This window comes from Electrophorus electricus, chromosome 19, assembly GCF_041902795.1.
Source record: "Electrophorus electricus isolate QZ-2024a chromosome 19, ASM4190279v1, whole genome shotgun sequence".
NCBI lineage: Eukaryota > Metazoa > Chordata > Actinopteri > Gymnotiformes > Gymnotidae > Electrophorus > Electrophorus electricus.
Genome location: NC_137515.1, coordinates 17,841,433 through 17,861,485, shown reverse-complemented (window position 1 = coordinate 17,861,485; position 20,053 = coordinate 17,841,433). Strand labels below are relative to the sequence as shown.

General features: G+C 41.9%; 2 protein-coding genes across 6 annotated transcripts; one reads left to right on the top strand and one right to left on the bottom strand.

The window, feature by feature from the left end:
* Positions 1-116: 116 nt before the first annotated feature.
* On the bottom strand, positions 117-6,953 carry gmcl1 (germ cell-less, spermatogenesis associated). 4 transcript variants are annotated; one of them, XM_027006457.3, is made up of 16 exons: positions 6,605-6,953; positions 6,155-6,233; positions 5,498-5,687; positions 4,888-5,011; positions 4,553-4,649; positions 4,305-4,402; positions 3,785-3,897; positions 3,620-3,685; positions 3,287-3,371; positions 3,065-3,155; positions 2,617-2,757; positions 2,178-2,247; positions 1,880-1,955; positions 1,556-1,701; positions 1,371-1,458; positions 117-897 (listed from the first exon to the last, which is right to left on the bottom strand). In XM_027006457.3, the coding sequence occupies exons 3-16, from the start codon at positions 5,671-5,673 to the stop codon at positions 760-762; spliced, it is 1,509 nt and encodes a 502-aa protein (XP_026862258.2). In that variant the 5' UTR covers positions 5,674-5,687; positions 6,155-6,233; positions 6,605-6,953; the 3' UTR covers positions 117-759. The 4 variants fall into 4 exon arrangements, with proteins under 4 accessions (XP_026862258.2, XP_081558245.1, XP_026862257.2 ...); XM_081702119.1 differs by lacking the exon at positions 6,155-6,233 and having other exon boundaries at positions 5,498-5,716; XM_027006456.3 differs by lacking the exon at positions 6,155-6,233 and having other exon boundaries at positions 118-897.
* Positions 6,954-7,213: 260 nt separating this feature from the next.
* ggcx (gamma-glutamyl carboxylase) lies at positions 7,214-20,051 on the top strand. 2 transcript variants are annotated; one of them, XM_035535441.2, is made up of 15 exons: positions 7,214-7,333; positions 7,843-8,061; positions 8,469-8,627; positions 9,101-9,266; positions 9,357-9,435; positions 9,808-9,914; positions 10,240-10,403; positions 10,683-10,984; positions 11,869-12,000; positions 14,178-14,329; positions 14,678-14,847; positions 16,885-17,015; positions 17,420-17,567; positions 18,032-18,236; positions 19,322-20,051. In XM_035535441.2, the coding sequence occupies exons 2-15, from the start codon at positions 7,929-7,931 to the stop codon at positions 19,479-19,481; spliced, it is 2,208 nt and encodes a 735-aa protein (XP_035391334.1). In that variant the 5' UTR covers positions 7,214-7,333; positions 7,843-7,928; the 3' UTR covers positions 19,482-20,051. The 2 variants fall into 2 exon arrangements, with proteins under 2 accessions (XP_035391334.1, XP_026862255.2); XM_027006454.3 differs by having other exon boundaries at positions 7,217-7,445.
* Positions 20,052-20,053: the final 2 nt, after the last annotated feature.

The window sequence follows — 20,053 nt, the reverse complement described above, 5'->3', positions numbered from 1 at the left end:
TATTTTATTTGGCTGAAACTAATGTATGAACCAGACCTGTTTTACTTTAAATATTACCCCCCACCCCCCCAAAAAATCTGAAAATTAGTGCTGAGTCTGTGGAGAAAATTAAAGAGAAAGGGCAAGTTTCTGCTGTGTACTTTTATTTTGTAAGGTCTTTTCTGCTAAGTCATTTTGGTCCAAAACTCAAGTCTTCTTTACATTTACATCAAGTCACATTCTTTGTGATGTATAAATACTATGGAATCCTTGAAAATATGAAATGCCCAATTGTTCAAAACCAATGTCAGTGAACTTTGAATGAAGCCTCACTGACAAACACTGGTAAAAAAACAATATAACCTTTGTAAACAGCCAGCACCAGTTGTAAACAGTACAAAAAAACCCAACAACAAATAAATAGGAACACATGGCAAAATCAGGACAGTACACAGTACAAGCCAGAACACTGTACATAAAATAAAATGATATAAAACAAATTTCAACATTAAATAAATCTGGCCAGAAGTGAACTGAAAAAGCCAAACCATAAGCAAAAACACTCACACTGTTGAATTGCATTGCTTTACAGAAAAATAATTAAAAAAAACAACTATTTAGAAATACTAACATAAGAGTAAAATAAAACAATAAAAAATTGATATACACTTAAAAAAAGCTTAGAAAATTGGCAGCAAAAAGTAGACTCTTAAAGGCTGCTGGGTGGGAGGAGCCAAGCAAAGTAACAAAATGTTACTGGATCTATTGGCCAGACAGTCTTTACACACTGTGGGTGCTGGTCTCGGATTCGCTGGCGTCACCTCGTCGCTCAGAAGAAGGCGAGGTGTACAGGAAGTTACAGCACACGTAAAGTGGGAAAGACAAGAGGCGACTATCCAAATTCATTACCACATACTCCTGCCAGAATACACACACACACACACACACACACACACACACACACACACACACACACACACACGGGGCATGTTTGAGGAGGAGATGGGCAGCATTTTAAAAATGAATTTGAAATTACATTGCAATGATTTTTGCAATTTTTATTTTGACAAAATGAAAAAAAAGGCACTTTTATTTTGAAGTCCTAAAATACTTTATGCATAACTATAAATTTATAATGTATATAATATATGAAATGTGGTATCTTTTGCTGTCCATTTGGTAGAGCATAAGATTTCTTTTGGCCATCTCTGGTCAGAGAGCAGCTCTAATATTAGGGAACCCATGTACTGACCACTGCAGTGTCTTTCCTGCTTGATCACGCCTTCAGAATTGCCCAACCAATCAGAGGCAGCAAAGCAGGGACAGTGTTCAAAAGGGGAACAATCAGAATACTCAGTGTGTGAGCAATGTGTGAATGGCCTTATGTGTACCTGGTCTTTCTCCAGAGTTAAGAGCTGGTAGCCTGTGGAGCGACTACAGATCAGTTTACCGCTGCTGTCAAAGGAAGCCAGTCGTAACCTGAAGGCAGAGTTAAATGAACATCTTAGAATGTGCATGTGATGTAAATACTTGTACACAAATCACAGTGCAGAGTGGTGTGATGCAGGTAGCACACCTAAAGGCAAGGTGTCGTCGTGGCTGTAAGCTGACCGCACCCCCACACGGCTGGCTGAGGGTATTCCTCTTGAAGACAATGAAGCGGTTGGTGTAGGTAACCAGCAGATCAAAACCGTAATTAAAACCAGTCCATCTCCAGCAGTACTGAGAGAAGGGATTCAGATTAACACACCCCACCCTCAAACACCTGCCCAACACCCCATCCTCAAACACCTCCCCAACACCCCAGCCTCAAACACCTGCCTAAGTGAGCATCCCTGCAAAGCCCAGAGGGAAGTTTATACATTGATTGCCCCACAACAGTAGTAACTATTAGACTCACATCTCCATCTTTTGTCAGTTTTCGACCACAGCGCATGCTGTTCTGCTCAAATTCCTCCTTATTGGCCTCTTGGGGTCTAACCCAGGGAAGCAGAGATGAACATAAAGATGCAATCAAGTCTAGGATCATTAAAAAATAATCAGACCAAAAATAAATAAAATCAATAAAATGCTGATGTAGAGATCTAATCAAACTCTGGTTTGTCTATGACTAGAGTTTGAGAGCAGTGATCAGGATCAGATCAAGCACTGGGCTGTGTGTGACAGGTGTGAGATCTGTTGAGTCTCATCATACTCACCCATTGTCATTGTCATGTTCAGTGCGTAGCATGGCGAACCACTGCTGCTTGTATATTCTGGACAGCCAGTCTATGAGTGAACAGAGAAAATGCAAGCAAGATGTTGCTTACCATCAGCTTGGCTAAACCTACAACAGGGCCGGGAGGGACATTATGGGGAACTTTAACACTTTGCACTGGAGAGTTTTCCTGCTTATAAAACACATGATCCAACCCAGCAAATTACCAACCCCTTCCGAAATTTAACAATACCAGCTGGTCCTTCATAAACTCAGTTAAGTGCACTGAAGGAGGGGAAATCATTCAGACCTCAGAGTCATGGCTCCAGCTCTAGCCCTGACTGGCATCAAGATCAGCGATTAGAGTGCAACGCCATGCACCTGACTGGTGGGAGGGCATATTAATCATGAAGCCCCCTAATCTGAGTGTAAGGTCTTACCGGGAGGGATGATGTTATCACGCTCCAGAATACGGGCGGAGGCAAGGTCGTTGATTATGTACTGCAGGCGGATGTGTCTGAAGACGGGAGTGAAGGTCGTCCCCTGCTCCGTGCACAGAAACGGCTCTTCCTCTCCCAGCTCTGAACAGGTGACACACGCAGCAGTGCCACACACAGATTTTTTTTTAGGACACTGCTTACATGTCAGACACAAACACACCATACAAGTTCAAATAATGCTAACCACGGCTTCTTAGAAATACATGTCAGAAGTGCTTTCTTTTGGTCAATTATTATCCAGAAATTGCTAGACCTGAGATAATATATTCGCCCCTCTCCCTCCCAAAACCAACCCACCTATATGTAAAAAGTGAACGTAACCAGATGTGTATGAGCAGATGGGGGAAGATGTGCATATTGGCAATTTGTGTAAGTATACAAAACCCACCACTTCGTCTTTTACAGAGCCATGTGTCTGCATCAACCAGGAGTTGCTTGATTGGGCCGTCCCATGATGGGACAAGCTGTAAGAACATCCACTGGAGGGAGGGAGGGAGAGTGCGAGAGAGCGAGAGAGACAGAGATGCAGGAGAGGGCAAAGTAACAAACAAAAGTAATTTATATGGTTAATGTGGTGTTTTTTTTGTTTCGTGATATCAGGACAACATACCTTCTTCAGTGCAGTGTAGACATCCATCTCTACTTGCATAACGAACAGGTCAGATGACTGAATCAGCTGTTCAATGACTTCAACCCTTAAACCAGATTAACATGTGAATACAAGCCCTCGATGAGAGGTGCTTAAATTAGAGCGGTAATGCTCCATGTCCTAAAGAGCCAACAACCTCCCTTCTCAGGAAGTCATCTTGTACAGTTATACTGACTGCAAAATGAACTACCAGTGATTACAAAATACAGAATTCAAGGTCCAAATTGGAGTACTGTAATGATTCTGAACATTGTGATCACAATAACTCAATGTTGTCTTCAAAGAGGTGGATACCCAAGCTCCTTCATCAGTTCCACATTCTGATGAGTCATCAGGTTATTGAGAAGCCACTCCAGGCACCTGAAACCAGACACATACATGCATTGCAAAATCACAACACAGGGGATGAAGGGGTCAAGAAGAGAAACAGACAAATGTGAAAACTCAGAGAGGACTGACTTCTTCATGACGGAGTCCAGGCCATATATGCTAGCAGCCGCATAATAGCCACACACAGTCTTCACACTGACATTCTCCTTCATGGTCTCGCCGCACTGCTGGATAAGCCCATCCTGAACACACACACAAAGTACAAATATCTGGGGTGTTGGTTCACCGTGTCTAAAGCAGCATGTGGCACTACTGTTTATTCATGAATGCCTTTTTAGTCTTATTTATTTATTTGTTTATTTATTGTTTGTTTGTTTGTTTGTTCGTGAACACGATCAACTTTGTAATGTGACAATCAAGGCATAACTTTGAATACTCAGAGATTTATGAAACCATGGCAGATACTGAAAACATTTTGAGACACGTAGGACAGATTCACTTGTCCAAATAGGCTACTGACCAAAGATCACACTGAAAAGTGTATGAAGATGTTCATTCATGAACATTAACTATGAACATGAATTACGAACACCGGAGGCGGGATTGATGTAGTGCTGTGCTTTGGAGGCGAGGCCTGTGCTGTACTGACCAGCTGGAGCATGCAGGCAGCAGCCAGGATACTGACCACCCTGCTGGGCTTGATCAGCACATCATCCCTGTAGAGAGAGCCAAAGACCACCTGCAGGGCTACAGACACCCAGATACATGCGCACGGCCACACGCACAAGTCAAGTTGCAAGGCGCAAGGTTTAGACAGCTGGTAAATGAAGACATGCATCGAAGTTGGATGTTTGCTGTGCAAACAGCATGAGGGTCAAACTTTGAAACAGCCTTTACCTTCTGTGTCAATATTCTGGTCTGGGATCTTCAACTCGATGACCATCATGTTGGACTCCTTCCATGAGCCACTGAACATGCTGGAGAAATAGCCTGACTGCAGGGAATCAAGAGCACAAAAGGAAAATAAAGGCGAGATATGAGAATATCTCCGTTCTCTTCCACTGTAAACTGACCATTACTTGTAGAAGGGCACATCAGGAGCATAGTCAAATAATGCCACAAGCACAGAACATTACATGCATAATTCTATGTCCATCCTGACTATTATTAACTTCTTTCAGTGGCTCGAGTGATCAGTTCCAGTTAGCAGCAGCTGAACTCTGCAGCCTTACCTGACACAGGTAAACTTTGTGTAGGTTCCACTCTTGGCCTAGTGCACAGATGCGTATGTCACTGTTTTCCCCATTCAGAAAAAGTGTCTGGTAGATGTACTTAGAGGTGCTTTTCAGTTTCTTTCTGTTACAGTTCCACCAATGGGGCGCAAGGAGAAAGCGAACACCAGAGAATTACACACACAGTTACTACAAACTGCATGTGTTACGTCAGATTAAAGGAATGTGTCTCTATAGGGTTGTTGTGTTTTGCAGTGAATGAATGTCAGATAAGATCTACAAGTATGAGATAATTTGCATAATGTTAACTGCACAGTAAAATGATCAGGGCTAAATAAACACCTACAGTGTCCAAAGGAGAATTCTGCACACTTATAAACTTATATACATCTACCACTGGCAGTTTTACTATATGATCCCTACTACTTTTTATCCATCATTAGTGTTTTTTTTTTTGTATAAAGCATCACTTTAAATAATGTGGGTGTGTGTGCTTGTATGTGTCTGTTCAGGACAGCCTTGTCCCTGCGCTACTGGATACCATGAAGGAGAAAGTCATTGTGAAGACTGTGTTTGTTTGTTTGTTTGTTTGTTTGTTTGTGTGTGAGACCTGCGAGGTGTGTCCAGCAGGCTGTCCTCTTCCTCTGGTTCACTGTCACACTCACAGTGTGAGGCTCTTTTCCTCTTCTTGCACTCACAGCTGTGTCTTCTCACCACACAGTGGCCTTCCTCCACTACATCTGCACCCCGTGGAGCTGCCTGGAACCGACTCCCAAGCGATCCCATCACGCTCCACCCTGCTAGACACACACACACATACACACACACCCTGCCAATTGCTTAAGTGTCTCTAAGCTCATGACTGCATTGTCTCATATGAGGATCTCAGAACTGAGCCATTATGCTGTAAGTTGATTGTCTTTCTTAAAATTCCCATGCTTGATGACTAAATCAAATGTAAGAGTCATGCATGGCTGTACAGAAAGAGAAACAATGATCATTGATATTTGATTACTATAGGGAAAAAAAAAATTACATTCAAATATTTTGGTTAAGATATACATTTTATGCAAAAACATTTGATTTATTCTGATTCTTGTAAATATAACTTACAATGGTACAAAATTAAATGAGACAAATCTCAATGTGAATTATGAAATCTTTTTTGCAATATTGTATGTTTTTATAGTATGTGATTGGAAGTATATTTTTAAAAGTGGATGTGCGGATTACTATAAAGAAATGGCAATATTAGGAAGCTTCCTACTTTAAAGTTCGCCGTGGCCAAAAATAGCCTATGAGTGTACTGTCTTGGAACTGATCAGAATAGCCTCCGGCAGAGCAAACTGAAATATAAACACAAATATTCTGACACGCTAGCAGTGCCGTGTAGCGTAGCTGAAGAAACACTGGTCTCATATATAAAACTGATGTTCTGTATGTGCACGTCCCATATAATGAATCTTTTCCTTCCTACAAAGGAGTTTAAACGTCTTGCTCTAATCAGATCAGACATATATTTTGCTAGCGTGGCTTTGTATTGGCTAGCACTACGTCTATAGCCAGCTTAGCTAACCAGTAGACTCGGACTCACCTGACTGGACGCTAATGCCACGTTTAACGAAATACAAGCAATACGCAAATTATTAGTCGGGCAGTAAATATACAGCTAGTTAACCTCTCAACTGCAGGGGGGTGCATTTCTTGCCAGTCTCACCTGTCAGTCCAGTGATTTAACAGAGCTCTTCGGTCCCACGACTCGGTAAACAATCCTCTGTCCAAGAAGGTGGTAACCTATATAGAGGAGCTTCTAAGCAAGTTAGTTAGCTTGGAATTTTACTTGAATATACAGCGCCCAGACACACCCTGTCAGCTGATGGTTATTGGGAACCATTCAATATGTGAGAAACCAGCATGGCAGTCTGTTTATTCTGACCGGTATAGGTCCAACACCCAAACCTGGTTCATTAGCTGTCCTGTACCTAACAAGAACAAAAGCGCTCCAAAACACAAAACATAACAGTTTCTTCCTCTCATACCAAAAATCTCACTTTACCGAATTTTTTTTTACGTTTTCTGCCACCTAGTGTCTTGGAGGTGGTCCTGAATTCCAGCTACAGACAGTATTTCTATTACGAGTATTTCTATGTCCAGTTAAAATGTGTGAGAAAACATGCACGCTACAGAACTGCAAACACGACAGAAATCGTTATAAATAATTGTTATATTTGAATGTCAATGCATGAAACAGGTTCCACCAGTAGAGGCGCTGGTCATTCAGTGGGCGTTACTGGGCACTCGGAAACAACCAATGCGTGCGCAGTCCCATGTCTTCCTGCTTTGGCTGGGTAGCTGTCTTGCGGAATCGCGGAGTTTGTTCGGTGTGCCGCTGGCGGACACGTAGCTGGTGGTCGTAGTGTTTACGTGTCAGCAGCCATTCTACACGGTGAGCGAGTTTAGGGTTTTGCAGGCTCCACGCCAGCATTGCTACTGTCGAGGCTGCTGCGTGGTTTCATCGTTTTAGAGGATGGAAGCAGGTGTGCGCGACACGGCTGCAGGTATTTGAACAGCAGCGCATCTACGGGGTCTGGGCAGAATAAAATAACCTTATTGTCTGCATACTGATCATTACCTTATCTGCTCCTTTTCGCCATTAACACTGACTAACACATTGGACGTAATTTGCATGACTTTGTTTTCATATGTGTATGTGTGTGGGCTGAATTTCAGTTTGCTTGTATGCGTAGCTGTGTTATTTGAGTAATTTTCAGTCATTTTAGTAATAGTATCTTACCGAGATGACAACTCAGATAAAAAAAGCTACATTCAGCATGATGATGAATTTTTCAAAGTCAATGTTTTTCTGTAAGGATGTGATTATGCTGCAAGAATAATTGCAACTTTTGGAAGTGAAACTCAGTTGTTTCTTTTTCCATATTACATTTGTAATTACAGGTGCTTCGTACGTTGAGCGGTCCAAAAATCCGCGTAGAGGCGGCTCAGAAGCCGAGTCAGCCACAGCCAAAGAACCCGCCGAGGCGATGCATTCCAGAAGCCGAATGCAACGGCTGTTTGGCTTTGAGAAGGAGGACCTGTCATCATGGCATCGGTTCGTGTGTCTCCTCAATCGGCCGACTGATCCTGCTTCACTGGGCATCTTCCGCTGCCTGTTCGGTGAGTGGTAATTTGCATAAAGTCACATATCAAAGCCACGTCCGTCCAGGGCAGTAGTGTCACGTTTTTGGGTGTCATGAAGGGAACCAGCATGATTAAGACTGGCGTGGAAGTGCAGAGAAAAGACATGGGGCAGGTTTCCTCAGCGAACACAAACAGAACCAGATATTGGGTTAGTGTGTCATATGTGTGCATTCATGGGTCGTCATTCTCCCCCAGTTCATTTTGTCAGGTTAGTTCTTTTTCAGAATGCTTTAAAGTCTTACAGGACTTTAATGAATTCTTTTTCAGAATGCTTTAAAGTCTTACAGGACTTTAAAGCAGGACTTTTGTGTTGATTGGTGTTTGGTGTGGGATTTCCCAGGTTGATTTGGTTAAGTGTGCTATTGAACACTCCACTCTCACAGGTATGCTGATGGCTGTGGACATCACCCAGGAGCGTGGGCTCAGTCACCTGGACTACAAGTACCTGGACGGGGCACCCATCTGCCGCTTCCCCCTATTCAACTTCCTGGAGCCTCTCCCTATGGACTGGATGTACTGTGTCTACCTAGTGATGTTTCTCGGTGAGTGAGGTTATTCAGAGATGGGTGCTGTTCACTTCCAGTCCAGGAGGTTCACAGCACTGTGCAGATTAGGGGCGTCCTTGCTCCCGCACGGCTCCTTTAACTCATAAAGGGCTTGATCATGAGCTGATAGATTATTAGAGTATTAACCAAATCATTACAGGTTCTCACCTTTTATCTGAGTCAGGTGTGGCCTACCTGTTATATAAATCTTTAGTGAACGGCCAGTGATTGCAAAGTCCAGGCCAGGTTTGGAATTAAGGTCCAGATTTCAGTACCCCTTTTACTTACAGGTGAGTCAGATGAATGTGATGTGTTGAAACAGTGAGAATGCTGAGCCGTTCTGAGCTCTAACCCGTGGTAAGGAACACAGACCACAAGCCCCATGTGCTTGGTGTTCAGCTGAAAAGCTTCAGTAAAGACCCCGAGATTAGACATTTGATTCACCTGTGTGTGGGTGTGGGTGTGTGCAGGTGCTGTTGGCATCATGCTCGGCTGGTTTTACCGCCTCTCCTGCCTCATGTTCATTTCCACCTACTGGTACATATTCTTCCTGGACAAAACCGCCTGGAACAACCACTCATACCTGTATGGGCTTATTGGGTTCCAGCTCACGCTGATGGATGCAAACAGATACTGGTGAGATGACGGCCAGGTCCTGTGCGACTCTGTGGTGAATGTAGATAAAGAGAGGGGGTCTTACTGGCCACTGCGTGATCTGTCCCACAGGGCCATAGATGGACTCCGTAACCCCAAGAAGAGGAACGCACACGTGCCGTTGTGGAATTACACCATACTGAGAGCTCAGGTATGCCATTTTGGTTTGTGCTTTAGTAAATAAAGCTAACATGCATACCACACACATGCTACACTCTATACTGCTCTGCATACAGTGGACATGTCATTCACTGTCTACAGTGTGACCTCTGACCGTAACATGCAATGTCATGATATACCTTTTTCTGTTTCATTTGGGCCTTCTAGTTTCATAGATATCTCTTTATCTGGATTTTCATAATGAGAAGGGTATTATTATATGTATCCCTAAAGGAGTGGTAGATGCTAAATAATGTCTTTTTGGGTGTGTCATCAAATAACTTTTTTTCTTTAAAAAGATGTAATTTGTCATTTTCAGTACGTATATCATAAATTTCCACTGCCTGAATACTTGTTTTGACAGATCTTCATAGTGTATTTCATTGCTGGGGTCAAGAAGCTGGATGCTGATTGGGTGGAAGGGTATTCCATGAAGTACCTGGCTCATCATTGGCTGTTTGACCCTTTCAAGTAAGTCAGACAATATATTGGTATTAGACATATAGGTTTAATACCTGTATTAAACATGCAGCCTGCAGGCCTTTATTTACCTGTACAGGTGTATGAGAGGCCGCTAGAGGTCTCATAGCACTGAATCCAGAACCTCTTAACTATCTGTGTAGTTTTTTTTTTTTTCCTTACATGATCAACCATTTTATGAGTCACATGTATAAACAACAGAAGCACAAAAAAGTGCACTATGCTGGGTCCCCACGAGGGGGCAGGGAACCCCATATATGTCATATATGTGCAGGCTAGCGGTGTGACTTACTGTTGCCACTCTGTTGTGTGTCAGGGTGATCCTGCCCGTGGAGCTGGTTAGTCTGATGGTGGTTCACGGTGGAGGCCTCATCCTGGACCTCACCGCCGGCTACCTCCTGTTTTTCGATGTCACGCGTCCTGCCGCCATTATCTTCGTCACCTACTTCCACTGTATGAACTCGCAGCTGTTCAGCATTGGTAAGAGTCCTGACGCACGGAGTGAAACTGCTTAAACAGCCCACATCAGAAGCATGAAGTGCAGCGGAGTCCTCCAGACCTGGAGAATCCCAATAGCATGCTGTGTAGTTACTACACACGATTCAACTTACCACTCCTGAAGTACCTCATGCTTAGAGTTGATTCTGGTTGGCTAAAAAAAAAAAACTACAGACTGAACTAAGGACTGTGTGTGTGTGTGTGTGTGTGTGTGTGATAAATTTTTTAAAATATAAAACATATGTGTGTGTTTATCTACAGGAATGTTTCCCTACACCATGTTGGCCACCAGCCCTCTGTTCTGCTATGCTGACTGGCCCAGACGCTTTTTCGGGCGTTTCCCAGAGTTTCTCCAGTTTGTGCTGCCCCTGACCTCTGATGAACCTCGCCCCAGCCCCTCATGTGTGTATCCCAGTCCGCCGAACAGGTCGGCTGAAGAGCGAGAGAGCCCAGCATTGTCTCAACCCACGGCACCGCGCTTCAGGCACAAGATGGCTGCCTTCTTCACCGTTGTCTACATTGCAGAGCAGCTTTTCCTGCCTTACTCCCATTTCATCACAAAGGTCACTCTTCTTCCTTCTCCTCTTCCTACCCCTCCTCTCTATCACTGTGAGGTTGTCTGCATGCAACATGGCTCCTATGACACCTTAACTGTCATCCATAGAACCAAAGGCCTTGGGACCAGTTACATGCCAGACAGCATTTACTTAAGGGCAGTCTGGGATAGCTTTTTACAGCAGACTTCGACAGATCAAATAAACAGTCATGTAAAATTGGCAGGTGCACAGCAGAGGAGTGTGTATGTTTTTTGTGGAATTCTGTAGAGAGCCAGTTTCATGAAGCTGGTTTTTGAGGGAAATCAGTGTTGGTCCTGCCATAGTGCCACATTACCCTTTCAACAGTTTAATGTGGAATGTGCACAGTTCTAGAGGCCTGAGGACATTTCTGTCGTTCTTTCGCAATGAGAGTAAATACCTCCTTTAGTCTACTAGTACACACACACACACACACACACATACATACATACATACACACATACACACACACACACACACACACACACACACACACACACACACACACACACTTACTTTATACTGTGGGTAGGGAAATGGGACCTTGATTGGTTTAAACAAAAGCTGTGGGTTTGCCCAAAGTTTGGATTAAAGAATTTTGGATTTGGAATTCTCATATCAGTTATTTGTTTGATATCTTTTCATATTCAGCTGTTTATTAAATGGAATTTACCAGTAACATCCAAAGTGCTAGAATGTGCACAATGTATTTTTTTGATTAATATCAAATAAGCCTGTATGTTGGAACTTTCTGCTAGATGTCATAAGGTCTTATTAATATATTATATAATTGATGTTTGTAACATGCAACACATCACTTGATGGGTGAATGCTGATGTCTGCAGTGTCTAATTACTCTTTGTTCTCCACAGGGTTACAATAACTGGACAAATGGTCTCTATGGCTACTCATGGGATATGATGGTTCATTCTCGCACACACCAGCATGTTAAAATCACCTATAAAGATGGAGTGACCGGGCAGATCGGCTACCTCAACCCTGGGGTGAGTACTACACAGGCTACACTCACTCCATTAGTAAATACTACACATGCTCCATTAGTGCACGCTACACGTGCAACACCCGCTCCATTATTACACACTATACTCGCTCCATCAGTGAACATTACACTTATGACACGTGCTCCATTAGTGCACACTACACTCACTATACTCGCTCCATTAGTGCACACTACACTCACTATACTCGCTCCATTAGTGCACACTACACTCACTCCATTACTACACATGACTCTCGCTCCATTAGCACACGCTACCCCTGCTACAATAGTACATGCAGAACTAGCCAAAAATATACAAAGGCTGCCTCACACTCACCCCCACTTAAACGGTCCAATTAGAGGAGTCCATTAAGCTCTCAACCATTATAATAATTTGAACACAGTTTTTAACCAAGGCATAATTGTCCTTGTTATCGCCAACATATGACCAGAATAGATCAAGAACAGGACCAGTCCAAAACCTGCATGCAAGTGCCAAGTAAGGCAGAGTTGCATAGATGATGAAAAGGGTCTTGCCTATAAATTAATAGTAGCATATGCCTTATGTAAACACTTAAAATGACTTACTTGATATAGAGGATTCCTAGAATTAAAATTCCAGAGTTCAGTCGTGTTTAGTGTTGATTTCACTTTCGAAAGCAATGAAACCCAGGAGGTAGATTGTGTTTAAGAAGTGGGGAAGCAGAGAAATCTTAAATACAAAAAATAAAAAACGAACTAAACTTGTCTATAAGACAATTAAACAACTTAAGACCATCCTTGTTAAATATATGATTTATTGTATGTATGTTTTGGTAAGACCAAACACATGCAGATGGCTTATTGTCTGTATTGAGGTAGCTGGTCTAGGAGAAAGGGCCTCTGTAATTGTTTCCCTCTCACTCCAAGTTCAGAAGGGGTGAGCAAAGATAGTGCCAAAAGTGATTAAAGATGACTGCAAAAGACGAGTCTGTGAAAAATGCTTTCTAACTGTACCCAGTGCAGAGATGAGGTTAGCAGCCCTGACGGTCCTGGGCCTGAGGTCCAAAATGCATCATCTTATTGATAGAATACTGTAGTGTGCTTTTGCTATGGTGAGAAATTCATCTGTGGGTCCATTGTTCTCTGTTGGAGAACGTAACGGCTATAACACATGTTAAAATATTTACTCAAGTGTGCTACTTTTTCACTGACTTATTCATTTTTCTTAGCTGAAGTAGTTTTTCATGTGTTAAATATTTTAATACAAGAGGATATAAATCTATTCCATGCATGCCACAAGAATCTGCATTGCATGGTTTTGGCCTTGATATTGTTCTAATGAGCTGAATCAGATATTTAGAACAAAAGGAACATGGAAGTGTCCAGAGCTTTGTCCCTGTACTGTGTTTTGTGAGGTTAGTAAACTCTCCCCTCAACTCATGAGAAATATGCCTGGTCTCATGACATTAACAGGAGACGAGGAGGTGCGTAAAATATTACATTCAGTTCCAGTGAATTTGTACCTGCCTTCCTGCGCTGAAGCTACACGAGGCCTCTGTAGTCTTGTGTTGTATGGTTCCATGGTTCTGTACAACTGTACTCTTTTTTTTTTTTTTGTTTGTTTTTTATGTTTTGTTTTGTTTTGTTTTCTCTGGCAGGTGTGGGGCAGCATTGTGTAGTCCCTAAGTAACTAGAAAGTGACGCAAGCCTTTTGGCTCTGTAGTCCAGCATGTGGAGTTTTAAGTAGAACTGTGACTGAGATTAAATTCCTGAATGTCAGCTTTAAGGTGAACTTTACATATTGGATCAATAATGTAGGAATTTGGACCTGTTTGTTTACACACTGTAGCCATTTTGTGGGACCAAAAGCAACTAAACAAATTATTATAATCTTAAATAAAATTGTATTTTCCAGTCTGTAATAATCTGCTATAGGTTACTCTCCATCTCATCTGTGCAAAAGACTTTATTCCACAAAGCTGTTTTCTGCGCACAGTTTAAGAGGGATACAGTGAAGGAAGAGGCTGTATTTGTTTAGTAGTAGAATTTTGAAAACATTTTTGACAAAAATATTTGACAAAGTTGCTGTTGATATCTTTAGGCACTGCACTGTAGCTGTCAGTATCTTTTAAGGACTGCCTTGAAGCTGCCGATATCTTTTAGGGCCTGCACTGAAGCTGTGCTTTTTGCTAAATACAGGTGTTCACTCAAACTCGGCGGTGGAAGGACCACGGCGACATGCTGAAGCAGTACGCCACCTGCCTGAGCCACAACCTCCCCCGCTTCAACATCACTGACCCTGAGATCTACTTCGACATCTGGGTGTCCATTAATGACCGCTTTCAGCAGAGGTGAGGGCCCAGTGCTGCTGTAGTCTCACCCCTCGGTCCCCCTCCATCCCTTTCAACCTCGTCACAGTAGTTTCAGCTCACGTAGGGCTCTGTGGAGCAGGAGTGGAGCAGGACTGGGACTGAATGCTACTGGCGATACTGTTTTTGTTTTGTTTTTTTTACTGGCCATACTGGTTTTTGACAGCGATTAAAGAACTTGGTGAGAATGATGTCCAAAACCTCACTGCTGATGAATGCTCTCTGACAAAAATAAGCCAGAACTGGTCTTTGAGCTGTGGGCATTAAATCTGGCCACTATTCAACAGAGGATCGTTCAGTCTAATTGTTTTCTAATCTCAACCCATCTAGGATATTTGACCCACGTGTTGACGTTGTAAAAGCAGACTGGTCACCGTTCCGTCCGAATCCGTGGCTCATGCCCCTGCTGGTCGACCTGTCCCCATGGAGGACAAAATTTGAGGAGGTTGAGGAGTCTTTGGATAACCAGACAGAGGTGGTCTTCATAGCGGATTTCCCAGGTAATTCACCAGTCTCGTAGCATTCTCCTCACACTTGTACAGAGTGGTTAATCCCATGTAGCATGAATCCTACCACTGAGGATTCTCACATATCTGGAACTGCGATAAATGTACAGTGAGATTCTCTGTGGCGTTGAACAGGATGTGTACACCACATCTGAGGAAAGGAATTGAAAAATGCCTCCTTGTTGCATATCTGTGGTAATTTGATTGGCTAAAGCAATTCCAGGGAGAAAGATGTTCTAGCCAATCTGAAAATCTTGCCTATTTATTTAAGACAAACTTGTATTTTTATTGCTGTACTAGTAATAATGAACTTTATTTATATAGCACTTTTTTTAAAACACAGTTTACAAAGTGTTTTATAGAAAATAAACTATTAATAATAGTTAAAAGAAAGGTGCACTTAATATAACAGATATTGCCCAGTTCATAAAATAAAAGTACAGTAAATGGAAGGGTACATAATTAAATGTAAGCTTCAGAATGGAGCCACATTACTGCCCTTCGAGGAAATAAAAGTGAGCTAAAAGTGCAGGAAGTAAAAGAAAGTGTGTAATTAAGGGAGAATTTAAACAGGAACAATGTCAAGCTCCAGTAGTAGCAGACCAGCTCTTGCAGAATTAAAACTTTTGATTTGCGGGCCCTTGAGCATTGATGGCTAGTAATCACACTGCTGAGGTAAAGCGGGGCAAGACTGTGAAAGACCTTCCTTAAGGCTCAGCAGAAGAATTTTAAACTTGATTCTGAATGACAAGGGTAGTTAGTGCAGTTCTTTAGGGATTAATCAAATCTCTCATTTTTAGGGATTAATAAACTCTCTCATCTTTAGGGATTAATAAACTCTCTCATCTTTAGGGATTAATGAAATCTCTCATCTTTAGGGATTAATAAACTCTCTCATCTTTAGGGATTAATGAAATCTCTCATCTTTAGGGATTAATAAAATCTCTCATCTTTGGGGATTAATAAAATCTCTCATCTTTGGGGAATAATAAAATCTCTCATCTTTAGGGATTAATAAACTCTCATCTTTAGGGAATAATAAAATCTCTCATTTTTGGGGATTAATAAAATCTCTCATCTTTAGGGATTAATAAACTCTCTCATCTTTAGGGATTAATAAACTCTCTCATCTTTAGGGATTAATAAACTCTCTCATCTTTGGGGAATAATAAAATCTCTCATCTTTAGGGATTAATAAACTCTCATTTTTAGGGATTAATAAAATCTCATCTTTAGGGATTAATCAAATCTCTCATCTTTGGGGAATAATAAACTCTCATCTTTAGGGATTAATAAAATCTCTCATTTTTAGGGATTAATAAAATCTCTCATCTTTAGGGATTAATAAACTCTCATCTTTGGGGATTAATAAAATCTCTCATCTTTGGGGATTAATAAAATCTCTCATCTTTGGGGATTAATAAACTCTCTCATCTTTAGGGATTAATAAACTCTCTCATCTTTGGGGAATAATAAGATCCGTCATCTTTGCGTGTGCTGGGACTCTGGCCGCTGTATTCTGTACCCTCTGTAGGCTTGAAATAGTTTCTTTGGGATGGCTGCTCTCAGTGCATTGCAGTAGTGCAGGAGTGATGATACGCATGCAAGTTTAGCTTTTTACTATCAGCGAGGACATGTCTGACCTTGGCAATGATATGCAGAGGACATAATGCCATTCTAGAGACATTGCTAACATGGTGTTTAAAACTTAGGTCACAGTCAAATGTGACACCTAGGTATTTGATATAGTGTTGGGCCTTAACTGATATGGGCTCCAGATATGCAATTGTATCAGTGCACTCGTGATGATAGATTCTAATAAATAATAATACATTTGGCCATTGTTCAGTTGCAGGAAATTATGACCAATCCAGGACTTGATGTCTTGTAGGCAGTTAAAACTCAGGGATCAGTGGCTAGGGACATGTATAGTTTTGCTATCTTCAAAACCCATTCCAAAAGCACACCTTGAGTATTTGGCGCAGGGAACTGTAGCACTCCCACGTGACCTGTGGCATCTCCCATTGACAGGGCTGCACCTGGAGAACTATGTGAGTGAAGACCTTGGGAACACCAGTGTTCAGGTGCTGCAGGGCCAGGTGCAGGTGGAGATGGTGGATGAGAAGAAGAACCTCACACTCACTTCAGGTGAAAAGATTCAGGTGAAGCAGCACTTAAAGCCCCATCATCAAACACACCTGGAGGCATAGTTCTACAAACTTTGCTTTTGCTTCTATACAGTAACACATCTGAGACAACATTTCTAGTTCATTAAATAATTTAGGTGTATAATTAGTTAATTATTTAAGTAAGGTTTTTATCTGGCCCTGCTCACTGGGTGTGAAGTATGGTCCTATTTCCTTTCCCTTTAACAGTCATTGTGATGCTAGCCAATCGCTGGCATTGGTTAGATCAAGTTGAAGATGACTGGACGCTTCCTTTGTTTCAGATTTCCAAGAGAAAGACCAAACAAACTTATAGCAGTAGGGCCTATAGCTGCTGTATGATGGATGCTGTATGATGGATGTGTGATATTTTGTGTTTGTTTGTTTGTGTGTGCGAGTAGCTTCCTGCCGGAGCATACCATAAAGTGTACACCGTGTCAGAAACACCATCCTGCTACATGTACATATACGTTAACACCACAGAGGTGGAGCTGCAGAAGAACTTCACCAAGCTGTTGGAACTTCAGGAGAGGGTTCGCAATGGGACGGGTGGGTCCACACTAGCACCAAGCGATCAGCGCCCTTAACCAGTATAATTCCACATAAAACTAGTATAACTCCCAGAGAATGCTGGACCTGCTTAAGAGACAAGCTGAAGTCTAAATTTAGCCAAACATTCTAACAATCAATATGAATTCGAGTCATGAAGGTATGGCACGGAGCATTATAAAATGAGATTATACTCTCTAGCGCCCCCTGGTGAAATTAGTTGACATTTAGTCCATCATAAATATGTCTCTTCTTTAGAGATACAAATTGCTTCTTTTATCATGAAAATACAGATCTATATTAATGATTCTTGGAATTGCTATTACAACATGATTTGAAACACCCAGATTCCATATTGAAGATCTATTTCCTGTATAAGTTTTAATTCCAGGAAAACGATGTGCAGAAGTGTTATTCACAGCTTGGACCCAAAACATTTGTTTTTATGTTTTTTATCCCTCCAGAAACAGAGCCTCTTCCCCCAGAGCTGCAGCCTCTCATAACAGGCCTCGATGATGAGGTGGCAGAGGTCAACGACACTGACCCCATGGTGCGGCTCTTCCTCAAGCGCCAGAAGCGCATGCAAGAAGTGAAAAAGCGTCGAGAGGCGTCCTTGCTCGAAAGGTTCGACCGGTTTGCCACAAAGAAATACTACATGATCCGACGAGGGTAAGGGCACTATTTTTTACTTCTCTATGGATAAAATGGAATTTTCATTTCTCCACAAATGTACAGATTTTAATCACAGCTAACTCTGTTGTCATGAGTTTGTCATAATCACACAGCACCACCAGATATCAGAGGCTATACCGTGCAATCCAGGAGGCCACAGACCACTGTTTTCTTTGCTCTAACACACTGTTTAATTTGATGATGTCTGATTAATTAACCAGATGTGTCATAGGGCAGGAAACACTAAACTGTGTAGAGCTGCCCTCACTGCAGTGGGAATAAAGAGCACTACTCTAGGTCAGACGTGTTCAGTCCAGTTTTCCTTCACATCTTTGCCGAATTATGGACTATGTTTGAAATAGCCTACTACCTACTGTATACTGTACGCTACACTCCATATATACTGTATAATGCATACTGTCCCTGTAGTAGTATGCACCAAATGTAAAAAATACTAAGAGATGACTGACACAGACGTATGAAGGTTCCGCAACCATTGCATGATGGCATGCAGTACACCAAGAAGAAAGTTCTGGTTGCGTACTGGAATATTTGGCCGGAGTAGTCCATCATCCTTTTGTGCAGCGGAAAAATTTATTTTGTTTGCATACTGCATACAGCATACTTTTTTGTGGCCCAATAAGTGCATGAATAGTATGTAGTAGGCTAATTTGAACATAGCTATGGAGCTCTGCAGCCCTTAATTACCTGGTGATAACAAGGACTAGTCATGGGTTGGATTAGAGTGAGAAACCCCTGCTTTAGGTGGATTTGAATTCTGGTGGGGAGGCCTTAAGGAGCAAAAGCTCTGTCTACTTTTCAGTCTCTATACATTCATGCACAGTAGTGCACTTGTGCACAAATTCTCCATTAATCCCAGAAAGTGTCATTGGAGTGTGTAATGACATTGAATAAACACTTTAATAACTTAAAAAAGTTCCTCAATCCCAAAACGGAAGCCACAGGGTATGACCTGTGATGCAGAAAACACTATTTTACAGCATGTATATTTCACACATGCATACAAAGAGAGAGGCATTAGAGATTGAGTCGGTTTGACCTGTTGGACATGCTGCCGGTAGTGTCCTGATGACGGCCATTGCAATGAGGAACCTGGCAGTGGGGCTGCCCCCTCTGGAGCAGCTGAGGAGTGAGATCGACTACGCCAACATGAAAGCACCGGAGTCGGAAGCCGCCCAAAAAGAAAGTCTCGCAGATGAACCGAGACATGGGGAGCTGTGACGTCATGGCAACGAACCACAGACAGTCCCAAAACTACCAGCTGCTGTGCCATGGACCATCGCAGATCAGAGACAAGGTCATTATTATTACTGTGTTTTAAATCTTCGGATTTATTTTTTATTAGTCGCCGTGAAATAAAAGAGACGAATCCAATTTTGAGTATTACTATAGCCATGTCTTGTGGTTAAGTGCATCAGTACCTGAAATAAAATCAGGTGTGTCAATGAATTGGAAAATAATATCAAGAATTAATGTTCAACATTAACTGTTACACTATGCAACATTTGAAAGGAGGTGATCACTTTTCTCTTGGACAGATCCATGAATCTGCTGCATTGTACCCTCAGTGTACCTGCAACACCCTTTTGTATGTATTTTATTTCAGTTTGCATTGTTAGGCATAAACCTTAATGGATACGTCAAAAAATCTTTTTGTTCATTTGTTTACATCAGAGTTCCTACGGGAACGGGTGGGGTTGACTGTTAGTTGATCATTTAGAATGGCGAGCATATGATGTGTGTGTGTGTGTGTGTATATATATATATTTTAAATTAAAAAGCAACAATCAAGA

Excerpts from the sequence above, each read along its gene's own strand:
- gmcl1 (XM_027006457.3), bottom strand. The coding sequence starts at position 5,673 with ATGGGATCGCTTGGGAGTCGGTTCCAGGCAGCTCCACGGGGTGCAGAT. Across the intron at positions 3,372-3,619 it reads GAACTGATGAAGGAGCTTGG|GGTTGAAGTCATTGAACAGC; the intron begins GTATCCACCTCT and ends ATCTGGTTTAAG. Across the intron at positions 2,248-2,616 it reads TGATAACATCATCCCTCCCG|ACTGGCTGTCCAGAATATAC; the intron begins GTAAGACCTTAC and ends GTTCACTCATAG.
- ggcx (XM_027006454.3), top strand. The coding sequence starts at position 7,415 with ATGGAAGCAGGTGTGCGCGACACGGCTGCAG. Across the intron at positions 7,446-7,842 it reads TGTGCGCGACACGGCTGCAG|GTGCTTCGTACGTTGAGCGG; the intron begins GTATTTGAACAG and ends TTGTAATTACAG. Across the intron at positions 10,404-10,682 it reads CTCGCAGCTGTTCAGCATTG|GAATGTTTCCCTACACCATG; the intron begins GTAAGAGTCCTG and ends GTTTATCTACAG.